The 16600-nt window shown below is 52.9% G+C and overlaps 1 protein-coding gene across 1 annotated transcript in view; it reads right to left on the reverse strand.

Annotated features, from left to right (window-relative positions):
* Positions 1-1299: 1299 nt before the first annotated feature.
* Positions 1300-16600, reverse strand: part of Foxn4 (forkhead box N4) — a 23778-nt gene continuing 8477 nt past the window's right edge. The window contains exons 2-9 of the mRNA XM_004636288.1: positions 11264-11409; positions 9194-9318; positions 8992-9105; positions 8558-8685; positions 7910-8006; positions 6758-6965; positions 3112-3504; positions 1300-1559 (exon numbers count right to left, since the gene is read on the reverse strand). Coding sequence (XP_004636345.1) covers positions 1300-1559; positions 3112-3504; positions 6758-6965; positions 7910-8006; positions 8558-8685; positions 8992-9105; positions 9194-9318; positions 11264-11409 — 1471 coding nt within the window. The remainder of the gene's footprint in view (positions 1560-3111; positions 3505-6757; positions 6966-7909; positions 8007-8557; positions 8686-8991; positions 9106-9193; positions 9319-11263; positions 11410-16600) is intronic.

Consider the following 16600-nt stretch of genomic DNA (forward strand, 5'->3'; position numbering starts at 1 on the left):
AGCTCAGCAGACTAAGCACCTGCTTAGGCAAGCACAGGGACTGGGGCTCCATCCCCGACACCACATGCCGTGCCAGCCCCACCCCTGGGCACACTGAGTGGACCCTGGAGACTGGGCGTGGTGGTGCATGTCCCAGCTCTGGGGAGGCTGAAAAAAGGAGGATTGCTACGAGTCCGAGCTGCATAGTGAGACCCGGTATGAAAAACATTTTAAAAAAAAAAGTGTTCTGCACTTCAGTCACTATGTAGATCAGCAGTCCCCAGTCTGCTGACTTTCCTCCAGTGTTTAGGGGCATCCTGTGCCCTAGTGCCCAAAGAGCCCTGCCCTGTTTCTCTCATTTTCAGCCCTGCTGGCCTTTTGGACCTCCCCAAGCCTCAGATCATGGTGATTTCCTTCCTAGGTGCCTATAGGGAGAAACTGAATCATGACTAGACAGTTAGAAAAATATCTGGTCTCTAGTATTAAAAATAGAATGTTTCACAGTTATCAAAAGTGCTTGCTTGTTCTAAAAAGAAGCCCAGGGCTGCCAAGAATGGGTGAGCCAGCGAGGGATGGGATTCACTGATAATTTAGGATTTAGGATTGCTGGAAGATGTGGAAGGATGGAGGAGTCTCCTAGTCCAGTGGGGTTCACGGGGTAACAAAATGGGTCACAATAAATATAAATAAATTTACACATGGTCTCAGTGCCTGGCATGGCCCAGGAGGCTGCGCTATGAAATCCTATCCTACTACAGGGGCTAGAGTGTGAGGCTCGAGCTGTCCAAGCAGGAATCATTGTTCAGCCTGTCAGTCCAGAAGTCCCACAGTGGCCAGCCCCTCTCTAGCCTTGGGCCCATCCTCTGCCACTATCGAGGGAGAGGTTTCATCCAGCTCAGCCTGCGCCCCACACCCACCCCAGAAGAGTAAGTGAAGGGTTTTCCCTCCCCGCTTCCCGCTGAGTGCTTCCATGGTGTGCCCAAGTGCTGTGGGTCACTGAGGAGCCCAGGCTGGAGTAGGCCCATCTTTAGGAGAAGGCCTGTCCAAGCCTTGTGGCTCAGGTCCCGGAGGCAAGAGAAAGGCCGAGCTGCATGCTCTTCGGTCCGTTAAACTTGGGAGGACCCCAGAAGGTCCCAGGAGGAGCCCAGGTGACCACAACCAGGCTGAGAGGACCTGCTTCCCTGACCAGCCTGCAGCCTCACCAAATGTTCAGGAGAGGCCTGTGGAAGGCAAGGGGTCTTCCTTCCAGAAACACCCAGGCCAGCCCTTACTGCCCAAGCCTGCAGCAGGAGGGCTCTAGGGGCAGAAGAGGCCATCAGCTCAGAGCAGGGCTATGGGCTTGTTCCCCGGGGTGCCCAGGTACTGGGAGGAGGAAGCGGCCCCTGACGAAGCCATGCTGTCCGGGGCAGAGTACGCAGCGTAGAGACCAGTCACCTGCACATCTGGGAAGCACTGCTCGCTGCTGCCAGAGACAGGGGTCAGGCCTGAGGCCGCCAGCTCGCAGCCACGAGGGGAGTCTCCGAAGGTCCCCAGAGTGTCCAGGCTGAAGCCCTCATCCTTCATCTCTTCCCAGAGGTTCCCTTGCAAAGATAAAAGCATTCAGGTGAGCTCGCTTCGGGTAAAACAGACCTGAGATCGAATCCCCCATTTTAGGAAGAGCCAAAGACCATGGGCGGTGTGTAAGATAACACTGTATGGTAGATAAAGAGTGTGGAGGACCCAGAGTTCCAGTCCCAGCCAGCCTCTTCCTAGCATGAGACCTTGGGAAAGTCACTTTTGTCTCTGAGCCTCAGAATAAAATGCAGATGATCAGAAGGTCTACGTCTGAGGGTCATTATAAGGGGTTTAACATGATGGTGTTTTAAAAGTACTTAGTTATAAGCTGGAGAGATAGCACAACAGTCTAAGCACCTGCCTGGCAAGCACAAGGACCTGGGTTTGATCCCCAGTACTGCATGCAGGGCTGTCCCTAGAAGCTTGGGCACGCTATGCTGGCCTCGAAACCAGGCATGGTAATGCATGCCTGTAATCCCAGTGCTGGGGAAGCTGAGACAGGAGGATCCCTTAGAGCCTGTGCCTGGAGAAAACTTGTAATTAATAAATAAATAAATAAATAGTAAAAAAAAATCACTTAGTAAGCTCTCTCTCTCTCTCTCTCTCTCTCTCTCTCTCTCCCCCCCCCCAGAACTGGGGATTGAACCCAGGACCTTTCACTTGTCAGGCAGGTATTTATGCTGCTGAGCTATCTCCCTGGCCCTAGCACTTAGTTCTCCTTACATGGTATCTCATGGTCAAAGCCAGGAGAACAAAACCACATTTCTCTTTGGCACACTTAACAACACAGCCATTCAGGGGAGAGGCAGGAAGGAGCACAGCTGTAACTGACTAACTAACCCACTAACTTGCTTGCCAGCCTCATTAGAGTGGAGCTGCTGGGTGAGGCTTGGGCGTTGGCTGGTGTACAGCAGGGGTACTCGTGTAAGCTGTAAGCAAATGGGCACACTCCCGAGCCTTCACTGAAACCCACAGTGTTGGCCAGTTCTTTCTTCACTTGTTCATTCACAACCTGTTCATTATTTATTTGACAGTACTGACACTTGAACTCCAGTCATTCACACTGAGTTACACCCTTCTTTTATTATTTTTTTGTTATTGTTGTTTTGAGACAGGGTCTCACTAAGACGCCCAGGCTGGACTTGAACTTGCAGTCCTCCTACCTCGGCCTTCCAGAGTGTCACATCTCAATTACTGACAAGGACCATGTGGCTAGCTATGGGACAGAGTATGACCTGACCTCAAGTTGGCATATGTGTGTTGAAGTAGTTACTGATGAAAACTTGGGGGCCAGACAGACCAGGGTTTAAATCCCAGCTCCATCACCGGCCAGGTCACCTTGGGCCAGGGATGCTTCTTGCTGCTTTTGTGTCTTCACTGGCAGGATGAGGATAGCAAATGGCAGTGGCCCCTGAGGACATGGCAGACTGGGATGTGGTGATGCTGATCAAGTGGTGGCTAAGTGTGCTGGCGTTAGGTAGCTGCTGTGGTGACGGGCCTGGATGAGACAGCCCTGTGCTCCCCTGTCTTCTGGCCCCTCCCTACCCAGCTCCCACCACCCCTCTCCTCCAACCTTACCCTGCAGGGCAAAGTCCATGATGCTGGGGTCCAGGGCATCCACCTCAGTGCTCATGTCAGTGCTGATGTTGATGAAGTCCATGGGGGCCCTGCCCAGGGCAGGCTGGGAGATGGGGCTGCAGCTCCTGTCGGGCAGGGCATGCAGAGGCGGAGTCTGGGCTGGTGCTGGGGAGTCTGGGGTTAGATGTGCCTGGGGCTGGACCTGGTGGTGCAGGGGGACGGATTGCAGGGACAGGGTCATCAGTGTCTGTGGTGGGAGCTGGGAGACTGCCAGGCAGCTGTGGGCCATGGCCACTGAGGTGGCATGAGTCAGCACAGGGGCCTCGGGCTCCCCTGGTTTGCCAGGGCGCCGGCAGCTTTCTGGCCGGTCCGAGATCAGCTTGTCCAGCTCCTCTGAAAGCAAGTGGGAGAGGTCACTAAGGATACCTTGCAGTGACCAGAGCCCAGCCTAGGCCTGGGCGACCTCAGCATGCCTCTGTAACTCTCCTCGTCTATGAAATGGGGTCATGCCCTGTACAGCATGACATCAGGAATGGCGTTGGGCCTTCGATTAGTGACAGGCACCAGCAAATGTTCTAACCCTTCCTCTGGTCGGTGCCTTACGGCACAGGCCTGTTACCTTAGCACTCCCTTGACCTCTGATGAGGCCTAAAAGGGACAGTGAGGCAGGAATTCTGGATCCCACAAGACGGGAGCAAGAGTTTTACCATACAAAGGTGGCTAGTCACTTCCTGTTACAAACACGGCATTAAGAAGTGCTGCTAAGGGTTAAAAACTACATGCTTCCTTAGGCATGTTGGCAAAGGGCTGCAATTCCAGCTAACCAGGAGGCTGGGATGGGAGGGTCACAAGTTCAAAGCCAACCCGGGCATCTTAGCCATACCTTCTCTCTCACAAATAAATAAATAAATGAGAGCAGAGGGATATGAATGCTCACCTAACATGTGCGGCACCCTGGGTTTGATCCCTAACACCAAAAACAAAACCAGACAAACAAACCCTGTGTCCTGTTTAGTATTCTTGGGTATAAATAAGTGAAAAGAGAAATGATTGTTGGCACAAGGTGGTTGGCTCCCGTCTCACTGAATGTAACACCACACGAAGCCTGGGCCATCAGGGTCCCAAGAATCTACGGGAGTAGCACAGACATTAGAAATGAGGACACTCCTAGAAGGTGGAATGACCTCCCAAGCCAAGTCCCAGAGCTGTATGGGGTGGACACCTTGTGCTGCCCTCAGCCAGGGCCTGTGGCTCCTACAGCATGTAGCCTATCTCCCCACCTTCTGAACTAGCTGCAGCCCCCCTCAGGCCAGACTGCTGGTTCCTGGGACTGGCCAAAGCAGCCTTCTCCTGTAGAGTCCCCTTGGATGGCCCCACTTCACACACTTAATTTTTTTTTTTTTAATTTTAGGGAAGGGTCTACAGGGTGTTCAGGGTCTTACTACTAAATCGGACTCATAGTGACTCTCCTGTTTTTTTTTTTTTTTTTTTAAAAAAATTTTTTTTTATTTAATTTTATTTATTTATGTGTATGTGTGTGTGTGGCCAGCTCAGCCCACCAGGGGGCGGGGCTGGCTGGCATGTGGTGCTGGGGGATTGAACCGTGGTCCCTGTGCTTTGCTAAGCTTGTTCTAAGTAGGTGCTTTAGGCCACTGAGCCATCTCACCAGCCCGACTCTCCTGTTTACAGCCTCCCAAATGCTGGGATTACAGGCATATGCCACCATGCCCAGTCTCAATTGCCATCTCAGCACACCCGGGGGGCAGGGCCAACACAGCAGGTCTGGGAATCGAACCCCCAGCCCCTGCACCTGCTTGCAGGCACTTTAATCTGCTGAGCTATTTGACCAGCCCCTTCACACACTTAATTTTTAAAAGATCAAATATAATCATCAAAAGTAATCCATGAACAGTGTAAATGCTTTAGCCAATGCAGAAATATGTGAAGAATAGAATTATCAGAAATCCAGACATGGTGGCATAAACCTATAATCCCAACACTTGGGAGGCTGAGACAGGAGAACTGTGAGTTCAAGGCCATCCAAAACAACTTAGCAAGTTCAAAGCCAGTCTGGACTACATATCGAGACCTGTCTCCAAAAACCAAAACTACATAAATAACAATAAAATGCAAATTATCAGTGGTTTCTCCACTCACAAATAAATGTTCATTCTTCTCAGATGAACATTCATATTTCTCTCTTTAAATAAATGTGTGTATTTGTGGTAAAAATGGGTCTGGGATATGATATATATATATATTAGATATTATATATATAGGTATATCTATATATCATAGATAGATGATAGATAGATAGATAGATAGATAGATAGATAGATAGATAGATAGATTTTTGATACAGGGTCTAACTGTGTACCCTAGGCTGACTTCAAATCACTATGTATAGAAAGTTGGCCCCCTTTTGCCTCAGCCTCCTGAATCCTGGGATTATAGGCATGTGCCACCACACCCAGATTACACATGCATTTTAAAATTGTGTACTGTATAATCATTAATAACCTTTCCATTTTACTCATTGTATTGCTATTTCTTTATATTCCAAAATAATTTTAAAATATTTTATCTTTAATATTTGCATGAAGGCTGGGGAGATAACTCAGTGGAATAAGTGCCTGCCTGGCAAGAGCAAGGTCCTGAGTTCAATCCCTGGTACAGCAAAATAAATAAATAAATAAATTTGCACGATATGACACCATATTTAACTGTAGAATGTTTAGATGGCTTTCAATTGTTTCTCGGGCAACTGAAAGGAAGTGTGGATAACTCAGTCCATACTTTTTTCCCCTCAAATCTTTGAGGTCCTGGGGCTGGTGAGATGGCTCAGTGGTCTAAAGCACCTACTTAGAACAAGCTTAGCAAAGCACAGGGACTGTGGTTCAATCCCCCAGCACCACATGCCAGCCAGCCCCGCCCCCTGGTGGGCTGAGCTGGCCACACACACACACACACACACACACACACACACACACAAATTTTAAAAAAAATTTTAAAAATCTTTGAGGTCCTTATAAGCGGTCAGAGGTGAAATAAAAGGACTAAATCATGAGGAGCGTTTGCAGGATGGTTGTTTGTGCTGCAGACTAAACCCAGTGTTGCTCTGCCACTGAGCTATACCCCCAACCCCTTTTGATTTTTTTTTTAATTTTGAGGCAGGGTCTGGCCAAGTTGCCCAGGCTATCCTCAACTTTGCAATCCTCCCCAAAAGCTGGAATTACAGACCTGCACCACCAAGCCTGGCCACTTTGCAGGGTTTAGATGCATTGTTTTGCCCACACAAAGTTTCCCAGTTTATGTCCCCACCCACTGCACAGGCAGATGCCTAGCTCCTGCATCCCAGCCCACCCTGGGTGTTAATTTTAAATGCCTCTTCTATCTCAGTGTAGTGCAGCATTTCTGCGCAAACAACTGGACGCGATGGTGAGCTAACAGCTTTTTATGATCCAGATGTCTCAGTTTGCCAGCTGTTGGGCAGGGATGGATACGGCACACTGGACATGTACTTCCCCATCATCCTGCCTGAGGTGTGCACACACCTGGCAGAGAGGTGATGGATGCGTGCGCACATATGCACCTGTTTACAGGGCCACGCATGTGCGCATGCGTGGTGGGATTATCCGGGCCTCACCGGGATTGGCCATGCTCCGGTGAATAGCGGCTAGATCCTTCCTCTTCCACTTGTGCATTTCCTCCTCCATCTTGTCAATGCGGGCCAGGTTCAGGGCCCAGAGACATCCCTTCCGTGAGGAACCACTCATCTTGTTCTCCACCTTCTCAAAACACTTGTTCAGGGACAGGTTGTGCCGCACGGAGTTCTTCCAACCGTCAGGAGCCGTCTGGGGGAGACGCAGGGCTCATAACCCTTTCAGAGACCACCCAGTAAAGCCCTTCCTGGCCGGGGTGCCCCCAAACTCCCTCCTGACAGGACAGGACACCATCATGGCAGAGATTTCAGGGCAGCCTCCGGTAGTCAGCGTCAAGTGACAAGCAAAAGAGAGGTCCACGGGGAGCACAATCGGCGGCTCCTGTTCCTACACGGATGCCGCCCACGCCCACTGACTAAATCACGTCATCCTCCGCCTTGCCCACTCAGCAGCCAGCAAGTGGGAACGGCTTTCATTCTCTGTGAGTACCTGCTCAAGTGAATTGGATGCAAATCGCTCTGAGATGCTCACGTTGTTGCTAGGTAACCAGATGCTGTGACGTACCCAGACCCTGCGTACACACGCGTGATGCTGCACTATTTCCGCTAGGGATTCTTTCCTGGCCAGGAACTCCGCAGCCGGGTACCCTCTGATCTCTTGCTCTTTTTGCTTTGCTGCTACCAAGGATAGCACTACTAATGGCCAAACCCTATGCCAGCAGCCACTGAGATCTCTTTGAGCAGAATCGTCATAAACTTGCCAACTGGGTGTGCTCTCCGCTTTACAGATAAGGATATTAAGGCTCAGAGAGGTGAGGGCTCTTGCCAAGTGCTACATGGTTTACTAAGTCTGTGCTGCATAACTAGACCTGTTCCCCTCCCCGTCCCCCCCCCCAGGTGCTTGGTGAACTCTTCATCCATCAGAGCTCAGTCCAAACACCCCTTCCCTTTCTCTTTTCTAATGCCTTTCTGTGCATGCACATGCGTGTGTCATTAGTTGTAGATATACAGATACAGCGGGGAGCCCCCCAGGGGGGGGCTTTGGGGCCTAGGGCCAGCCCTGGATTGTGGAAGTGCCAGGGGAAGATCAGGGTAGTTCTAGCACCCAACCACCCAACCATGGGTGGGAATCCTCACCTTAAAGTAGGGGAAGTGCTCCTTCATGAAGCTGTAGATCTCGCTCACAGGCAGGCTGCCTGTCTTGCTATTCTTCAGGGCCATGGCGATCAGACAGCTAGAGACAAGAGAAGGAACACAAGGGCACAAAGCGAACTCGTGTTGACACCCTGAGGTTCCTTCTGTCAGGAAGCCTGCCCTGCTGGCCCCCACATGAACAAGCTCCAACCTCACCTAGTGGACACTCTCAGCACCTTCCCCAGGCCTGTCTCTCCCACCCACCTCTTTTTATCTTATCCCCATAATTAATGTCTAGGGCCTTTAGAAAGCCCTAGGCTGCTCCTCCTTCCCCAAACACCCGAGATTCACAATACTATTATTTTGATGACTTTTTGCATTTGAGGAAAGAGGCTCAAAGAGGCCAAGGAATGTCCTTGAGGACACACAGCTTTTGAATAATGGAGTGCCAGCATCTGAAGTAGGTCGTGGACCCCAATGGGTAGACTGCCCCACTGTGGTTCTTTGTGAGAACAGTCCTACCTAGGGATTCTCCACTCCCCCAACCTCTCCCTGGAAATCTGGGTCACCTCCCCCAGCTTGTGTGGTCGCTGTAGGTGAAGTCCTTTCCCCTGTCTGTCTCCTCCCTGAGCCCCTTGAACCTCACCTCACCTGTAGGAATAGACGGGCTTAGGGTAGTGCTTGGGATGCGGTTCCTGAGGCGAATGCACTGCCACGTGAGCCTGGGTATAGGGAGGCCGCGCCCCAAATGAAGAGCTGTAGAGGCCCATAGAAGGACACTTGGGCAGACAGTAGAGGGGAAAAGGTGAGGAAGAGCGTAAGTCAGTCACAATCCCCACACCCCCACTCTGTGAGGCCCCCTCCACTCTGTAAGGTGGGCCGCAGGGGTTTACAGCCACAGAATACACTCTTGTCTCTGCCTGTGGAAGGAATTGCAGACACTGAATGGATGATTTCATGTCACAGGCATCCTGGAAATTATATCCCCCGGGTGGCTGGGCAGTGAATAGCCTCAAAGAGATCCCTGGCTGGCCCAAGACAGCGGCATGTGCCTCTGCGTCCAGGGCTTCTCTGAAGCATCATACCTGCTGGACCCCTGGGGGCAGTGGGAACGGCGCTTCGACAGCAGGGGAGTAGAGCTGCGGTGCATTCTGCAGACTGGGTGAGGGCTGGCCCCTGGCTGGATACTGGCTCATGTGCTGGGCCAGGAGAGCAATAAATAGAGGGTCAGGGTGACAGCAGGAGCCCCAGTCCTGGGTGGCACCCAGTCCATGCAGTGGCACTTACATTGGCCCTGTGGCTAGACATGGGGCCCAGACCCAGCATGCCTCGGGGGGCCATGCCAGCTGGGCTGTGGAGTAGAGGCCCAGGGGCGACTCCCACGTGCAGGCCAGCTGTCCCATCCAGGGCACCTGTAGGAGAAAAGGCAGAGAAGCCATGGGGCTGGCTAGACGGTAGCTATGGCTGCAGACTACAGCTGCTCCCCACCCACAGGACCAGGCATGGATTATACACTTGGCGAGTCTCCTTGCTGGGGTACAGTGGTAAAAAGTGGCATTCCTACCAGCTGTGTGACCGTGAGCCACCCTCAGTTTCCCCCTTTTATTTGTGCTACTAGTATTGCTTAGTAGCTGCCTATAAAATTGTTATGAGAACTGAATGAGATCTTCTATCAAGTATTCTTAACTATTGCCTTATTGAACCCAAGATAAAATACCAGTAGATATGAGCCCATAATAAATGAGGATGAGGAAGATGTAGGTGATATTAGATTCCTGTCACCCATTAGGTAAAACATCAGCTCATTATTCATACCATCTCATCAGAAACATTCCCTAGCTCCCCAGTGCTTCTACATTCAGTCCCAAATACTGCTATGCCTCCCCTCCCCTTTGCCAAGCCCTCTGCCAAGAATTAGCTCAGGAATAGCAGGTGTGAACTGTACCTCCTATGCTGGGTCTGTGAGAGGCACGGCTAATCCATCCCAGATTCTCACAGCCTGATGGTAGGCAGCCACCTCTAATCAAGCAAAACTCACATGCTAGGCTGCAGTGACAAAGGAAGGGCCTGCCTTATTTTACCCACTTTGAATACTATATTGCATCAGTATGGATGAAAAAATAGATCACAGAAGAAAGCTCTTGCCCAAGATCACACAGCTCTCCACCGGGTTTCTAGATTAAGATTAGGAAACTGACCAACAGGCCAAATTTGGCCCACTACCTGGCTTGTAAATAAAGTTTTACTGACATATAGCCACACCTACTCATTTACATATTTCTCTGGCTTGTTTTGTGCTGAAATAGCAGAGCTACAGATGGACCTACAAAGACTAAAATATGTATTTCCTAGACCTTTGCAGAAAAAAAAACTTTTGCTAACTGAACCTTGCTTTACATGTTTTGCTCAAGAACAATTTGCCCAATGAAATAAGTACTTCACTCTGATTTTCTTTTTTCTTTTTTTTTTTTTTTTTTTTTCCTGCATTTTGGGGAATGGTCTACAGGGCATTCAGAGTCTCACTACTAGATCAGACTTACAGTGAGGCTCTTGTTTACAGTCTCCCAAGTGATGGGATTACAGGTCAACATGCCTAGTCTCAATTGCCATCTCAGTGCACCCCGGGGGCGGGGCCAGCACGGTAGGCCCTGGAATTGAATCCCCAGCCCCTGCGCCTGCTTGCAGGCACTTTAATTCGCTGAACCATTTAGCCGGCCCTTCACTGTGATTTTCCAACACTTGGCACACCTGTAACATATTGCGGTGATTGCATTTTTGGTTATTATTTTGTTTTTCTTCAACATCGTGTGTGTTTAAACATTTAATCCACTTGCCAAGATTGTGACAAGCTGCCATGTACTACCTCTTGTGTTCCAGGATTCCAAGGCTTCTAGCAAAAGGAGCCGTACACTTTAGCTTTTCGGTAATTTTTTTTTTTTCTGGTACTGGAGATTGAACCCAGGGCCTTTGTGCAGAGCTACATCCTCAGCCTATTTTGGGGGTGTGTGAGACAGGGTCTTGCTGCTGTCATACCCAGAATGGGCTCCTGTTTGTGATCCTGCAGCCTCAGCCTCCCAGAGTGCAGGGATGACTCACACCAGATTTAAAAACCATTCTCAGCCCCTGCAAACCAGGCCAGGGCTGCATTTGACTTGGGCCACAGTTCGCTGGTTACCCTTCTTGTTCCTAAACCAGTCCCTCCATGGAAGGTGGATTTAGTTCCATTAAACAGATGTGGAAATAGAGCCCTCAGAGAGGCAGAAAGGACCTGTTTGTAGCCAAGCAGCCATGAAGGGAGGCAGAGCCAGGAGCCATCCTCCTCCTCCAGCCTTACGCTGCCCTATCCTAAAAGCCTACCTGGGTGTGGATGTGGCACGCCACCGTTTCCTGGGTTCACGCGGCCACTTGCCATCTGCTGCAGCCGAGGCACATCCACCGCTGTGAGCCACGACAGCGACTGCAGGTCCCCAGGGAGGTCATCATCGCTGGTAGAAGGCAGGAGTCTGCAGGGAGGAGCAGGGAGCTCGGGCGGGAGGGAGCGCTTCGGGCAGCAGCTCCTGGGGGCCCCTGGATTCCTGGAAGCACCCCCTGCCCCTCACCACACGACGCCTCTCTGGCCCTCCAACCTGCCCTGGGTCTCCCCACCCCACATCCTCCTCCGCACCTACTGCCAAAGTGACAAACACCGAGGTTCCTGAGCACTCACTAGATACGGGCTCAGCACTGTTCATGTCCTTTAGGTGAGCCCAGTCCGCACTGCCAGGTGCCCTAGCAGGCAGGCGTGCTTGTTATTGCCCAGCGGCTACAGCATGAGCAACCCTACCCAGCATTCCAGCAGCTGAAATGCTTCAGCGTTCAAACCCTTTCACTCCACCATGAGCTTACATATGGGTCACAGTCAGAACACAAGTATGCAAAAAGTACAGTGCACACTCAGCTTTAGGGTAGATGTGTCAGGTACAAATGAAATGTAAGTGAACTTTGTGCATCGAGCTGGGTCGCATCCCCAAGACAGCTCACTATGTAGGTGCAAATATTGCAAAATCTGGACAGTCTCTTATCTGAAATACTTCTGGTCCCAAATACATTGGATAAGGGATCCTCACCCTCTTCTCATTTTCCAGCAAGAAAGACAGGCACTATAGGATTTCCTAGGGACACTATGGTGCAGAGCAGCTTGGGATTGTGAGCCGGGTCCCTCCCAGCTTCCCTGTCAGAATTGGAGCCATCACAGCACCCAGGTTGCCCACCTCCAAGTTCAGGTGTTTTCCTGGCGTGCTGTAGCCTGTGTAGATTACGTGGAACATGGTGACATATGCCACGTGGAGAGAGCGTAGATAGCCAGCTCAACAGATCAGTCCTATGCGATTCTGCAGTCACTCTGAGACCTACAGTATATCCATATCCCCCTTTTGCAGGTAGGGAAACTGAGGCTTGGAGTCACTTCCCGACACAGGAAGCGGTAGAGCCAGAACTGCAGAGTTCAGTCTGCAGTCAGAGCTCTTCCCAGGTAGCACCGATGTCCCCCACCTCAACAGACATGTGACCAGGAAGATTGCCATCCCTGGAAGGAAGGAGGCTGCCACTGCGGGAGCCACACAGATACCCAAGTGGGGCAGCCCCAGGGGACCTGATGTGCTGAATGCCTCGGGCTAGGCAGCACCAGGCCTCTCAGTGGCATCTGGTCTGGGCTGTAATGCACGCAGCCTCCAACTGGGCCCAGGACCCTCACTAATACCACTGACTGTGCCACCCCCAAGGCTGGACAGTGTTGTAAGAGGCCCACAGTGCAAATCCCAGTCTCCCAAAACAGGAGTGTTAGGGCCACATGAAGCAGAGAGGGTGAGAGAGAGGACAGGGCAGCCAGGTGGTATCTGCCTTCCCTATGCATCTGCAAGCTGCCGCAGGGCACCGCGGCCCTGTCCCGCATCTGCGTGGCTGCCTTCAGCTCCGTCTGTCCTCCCCTCCTCTCTCTTCTCCTCTCTCCCTCCTCTCCCTCTCTCTCCCCCTCCTCACCTCCCTCCTCCCTCCTTGTATTTTAGGGCCACAATTAGCGTTGCTATGGCCACCACTGCTCAGTTGTCACAGGGCCCACAGCCCACGCAGCTGGCATCAGGTGACTGTCCGGCTGTCTCTGCCATTGGCTGCCTCATAGGAAAACACAGCCTGGAGATGATTTGAAAGTGTGGCTGGCCCATGTCATGTTGCGGCAGCAGTTGGCCCGGCTGCCGCCCCCCCCCCAGGCCCATTGTGTGACAAACGACTGTTTCCCCCGTGGCACGTGGCCCCATTGTCCTGAGGTCGCCATGCTATTGTTTCTGCGCACCCCACCTACCACCCCTTTGGCCTAATCGTAACTCATCGGGCTGACAGCCACAGTGCAGGCCTGGGTGTTGCCATCTGTCCCCTTAGGCCTTCAGAGACTGCGGGGAATGGGGCGAGATGGAGCAGCAGGGCCTGCTGGGCCGCCTGCTGGGGAAGATGCCCCCACTGCCCGCCCCAGCCCATGGCCGGCCAACCTCCCAGGGTCTGCTGGTGCGAGCATGTTCCTGCTCAGCGCCCTGCTGCGGCTCCCCATCGCCCCCGCTGCCCTGCCGGAGGAGGGAGGTGGCTCCCTGCTGGCACGTTTCTCAGGCTAGAGACCTTGCGAAGCCCCTGAGTAGTTGGAGGCCTTGTAAAAAGCCAGGCTCTCAGACCCAGCACGGAGCCAAACAGTGGACAAATCCCATAGGCCACACCTGTGGGGGAAGGCACCAACTCTAATCCTGGTTTCCTTGAGCTACTAAAGCTTAACTTCCCTCGGCCTCAGTTTTTCATTTATAAAACGAGGGAAATAATTGTTCCTCTCTTATAGGTTGTGATGGGAATTAAGTTTGTTATTACTTAGGAAACACTTTGAACAGCATCGAACAGTCACTGTGGTATGAGCACTTATTTAGCTGCTGCTACATCTGCCCGTGCTAACGCCTCTGCTAACATCAGCCAGGTGCCCAGGGGTCTGGAAGCTTCAGGCTTGTGGATCCTGCAAACCTGCCCCTGCCGCCACCAAGTGTTGCTATTTATTGAGCACTTCCTGGGTGGCACACCTTGAGTTCTCTGCCACCCCCATTTTCCATGTGGAGAAAATGAGACTCCGGGCAGGATGGAGTTAGGATTACTGAGAGGTGCTCAGCACGGGCTGAGCATGTGGGGGCGCTGAGGAGAGAGAGCAACGCTGAGGATGCTTTCATTTTCTTCCTCTCCTCTCGGGCTCCCCATTCCTTGGGCCCTGGTCCCTCTGCACCCACCTGTTCCACCCCGGCCTGGCACCCCTATACTCCATAACGACCTCCACCTTCGTAGGCCCCGCCAGCCACCCCTCTTGTTCTTCCTTCCCTTCTAGTCTATCCCCGGGGGCCACTTCACAGGGCCTCTTCAGGCCTCTTCACATCACAGGGGAGCCAGGCTGGGGGCAGGGCAGCCAGTTGTCCCTGGCCCCACTTGAGAACAGGTACCTCCTCTGGGCAGGCTGTGCCTCCCACACCCCCGGCTGAGTGCCCTCTGCACCCCAGGGTCCCCCATGCTACCCCAGCCACATGAGACTCGTGCTCCCCTCTTCCTGCCTGTGATTCCTCAGCCCCTTGTCACCAGCACCCCTACACATAGTGGGGGCCCTTTAAGAGTCAGGTTGTGGGTTGAAACAGGGTGAGTCCATGTACCCCAGCCTGAGAGTGCTGTGGCAATGGCTGTCATGCCCGGCACTTTCAGAGCCATCCTCTGCCTGCCGGGTCTGTGCAGAGGCCCCAGGAGGGGCACAGAGAGCAGGCACTCCTGATCTTCCGATGGGGACACTGAGGCTGGGCAGGTGGAACAAAAGCTCTGTGCTTGGGACCAGGGTCACCAGGACTAGAACTTGCATCTTTCTGCTTCAGTCTGGGGCTGTTGCTGGGCCCCCTGGGCAGATAGTAGATGTCTCCTGGAGGAGATGCCCCACCCCAAGTCCTGGGCTCCATAGTACCTGGGCTGAGTGACCCAGTACCACTACCCCCACCCAGAAATGGGTTCAATGCAAAGGAAGGCCTCTCTCCAACCTGGAGTTCCCTAGGGTCACCCAGATTTCATAACCTGAGGCACGGACATCCCAGAGTGCTGTGGCTGGGGCTGTGACAAAGCACGGGCTTCTCTGGGACAGATCTAGATTCAAGTGCTTTTGACTGCGGTGTATGGCCTTGGGTGGTCACTTCAGGTCCCTGAGCCTCCCGCCCTGGGCTGAGAAGACCAGCCCCTTCCACCTGCTCCTTCTGCTGTCCCTCTGGCTGTTACACTGTCCCACCCTCACATGTGCCTGTCCCTAAGTTTCTCTGTCACTGTGGCTGAGGAGCTTTAGGATAAAGTCCCAGCCTTGCCTTCCTGCTTGGCGACAATAGATGTGCTTCTGGATCTTTCTGAGCCTCAGCTTCCTCAGCTGCAGATGGGGTAGCAGCAAGGCAGGTGAAGCCCCCATGAGCGCTCTTAGCAGATTCTATCCTCTGCTCCTCTCTCATCTCTGGCATGGCCTGCAGGCCCCTCCATCCCCGTGGACCCCGCTCTATCCCACAGTCCCACTGTGCTCCTGGTGCCCACACTGCCCAGGCTGCCCCTTGCCACTGCACTGGCTTCTGGCAGCTCCATCCCCAGCTGACCTCCCTGTGCCTCATGCTGGGGTGGCCATTCTCTGACCCCAGAGCAGTGTCTTTGGGCCCCAGGAGGGGTGCACTGTCATTCTCACCACCTCAGTGCTTCATACCTCTGCTCTTTCTCAATGGATGCCTTTCCTTCTCCCTCTCCGTACCTTCTAGAATCTTCTCATCATTTCTCTGAGGCCCAGGGAGCCCTCCAATTGGCCACAGGCCTCCCTCTTTTAAGCCAACCTGGGGACCCCCAGAGCCCCAGCTCTCGAGGGCCTGAAGGCCTGGGGAGAAGAGACTAGGACAGCGGCTGAGTCTTCTGCTGGGTGCAGGCAACCCCTTGTGCCCCCTGCTGTGCTGAAGCAGGGAACCTTGCATCCAGAGGAGGAGCCAAGTCCCAGGGCCCCAGCAGGGGTCTGATGATTACAGAGAGGACTAAAGAGCGCGCACACCCAGCTTTCCAGGTGGAGTCACGCAGGAGTGAGTGGTTGGCTGTCCTCTGTGGACAGGGCTTGGGGCACTAAGCCCCTTGCGGGAGCGTGGCCCTAAGCCAATGCTGCTTACACATTTGATCTTGTGGCCCCACTGCCACCTTCATGACCACCCTCCCATTCCCCCAGTAAGGACACCGGCCTGGAAGCAGTGGCCTGCCTTGGGTCCCCCAGCCATGGAGCCCAGGACCCAGAAGACCACCTCTGGAGCCTGGGTAGGCTTGTCTCTCTCACCCCCATCCTTTCTCCTGGCTGGAAGAAACGTGGCCTGTGAATCTAGAACATCCTGCATGCACCAACAAGCGGACACTCGCCACGTGCTGTGATTTAAACTCAAACTCATGGCCAGCCAAATAGCTCAGTGGATTAAAGTGCCTGCTTAGACTGATGCAGGGGCTGGGAGTTCGATCCCAAGGCCTGCTGTGCTGGCCTCGCCCCCTGGGGTGTGCTGAGACAGATTGAGACTGGGCATGGTGGTATACACCTGTAATCCCAGCTCTTGCGAGGCTGTAAACAGGCAGATCACTACAAGTCTGATCTACACAGTGAGACCCTGT

Source organism: Octodon degus, unplaced genomic scaffold (assembly GCF_000260255.1).
Source record: "Octodon degus isolate 3935 unplaced genomic scaffold, OctDeg1.0 scaffold00079, whole genome shotgun sequence".
Lineage (NCBI taxonomy): Eukaryota > Metazoa > Chordata > Mammalia > Rodentia > Octodontidae > Octodon > Octodon degus.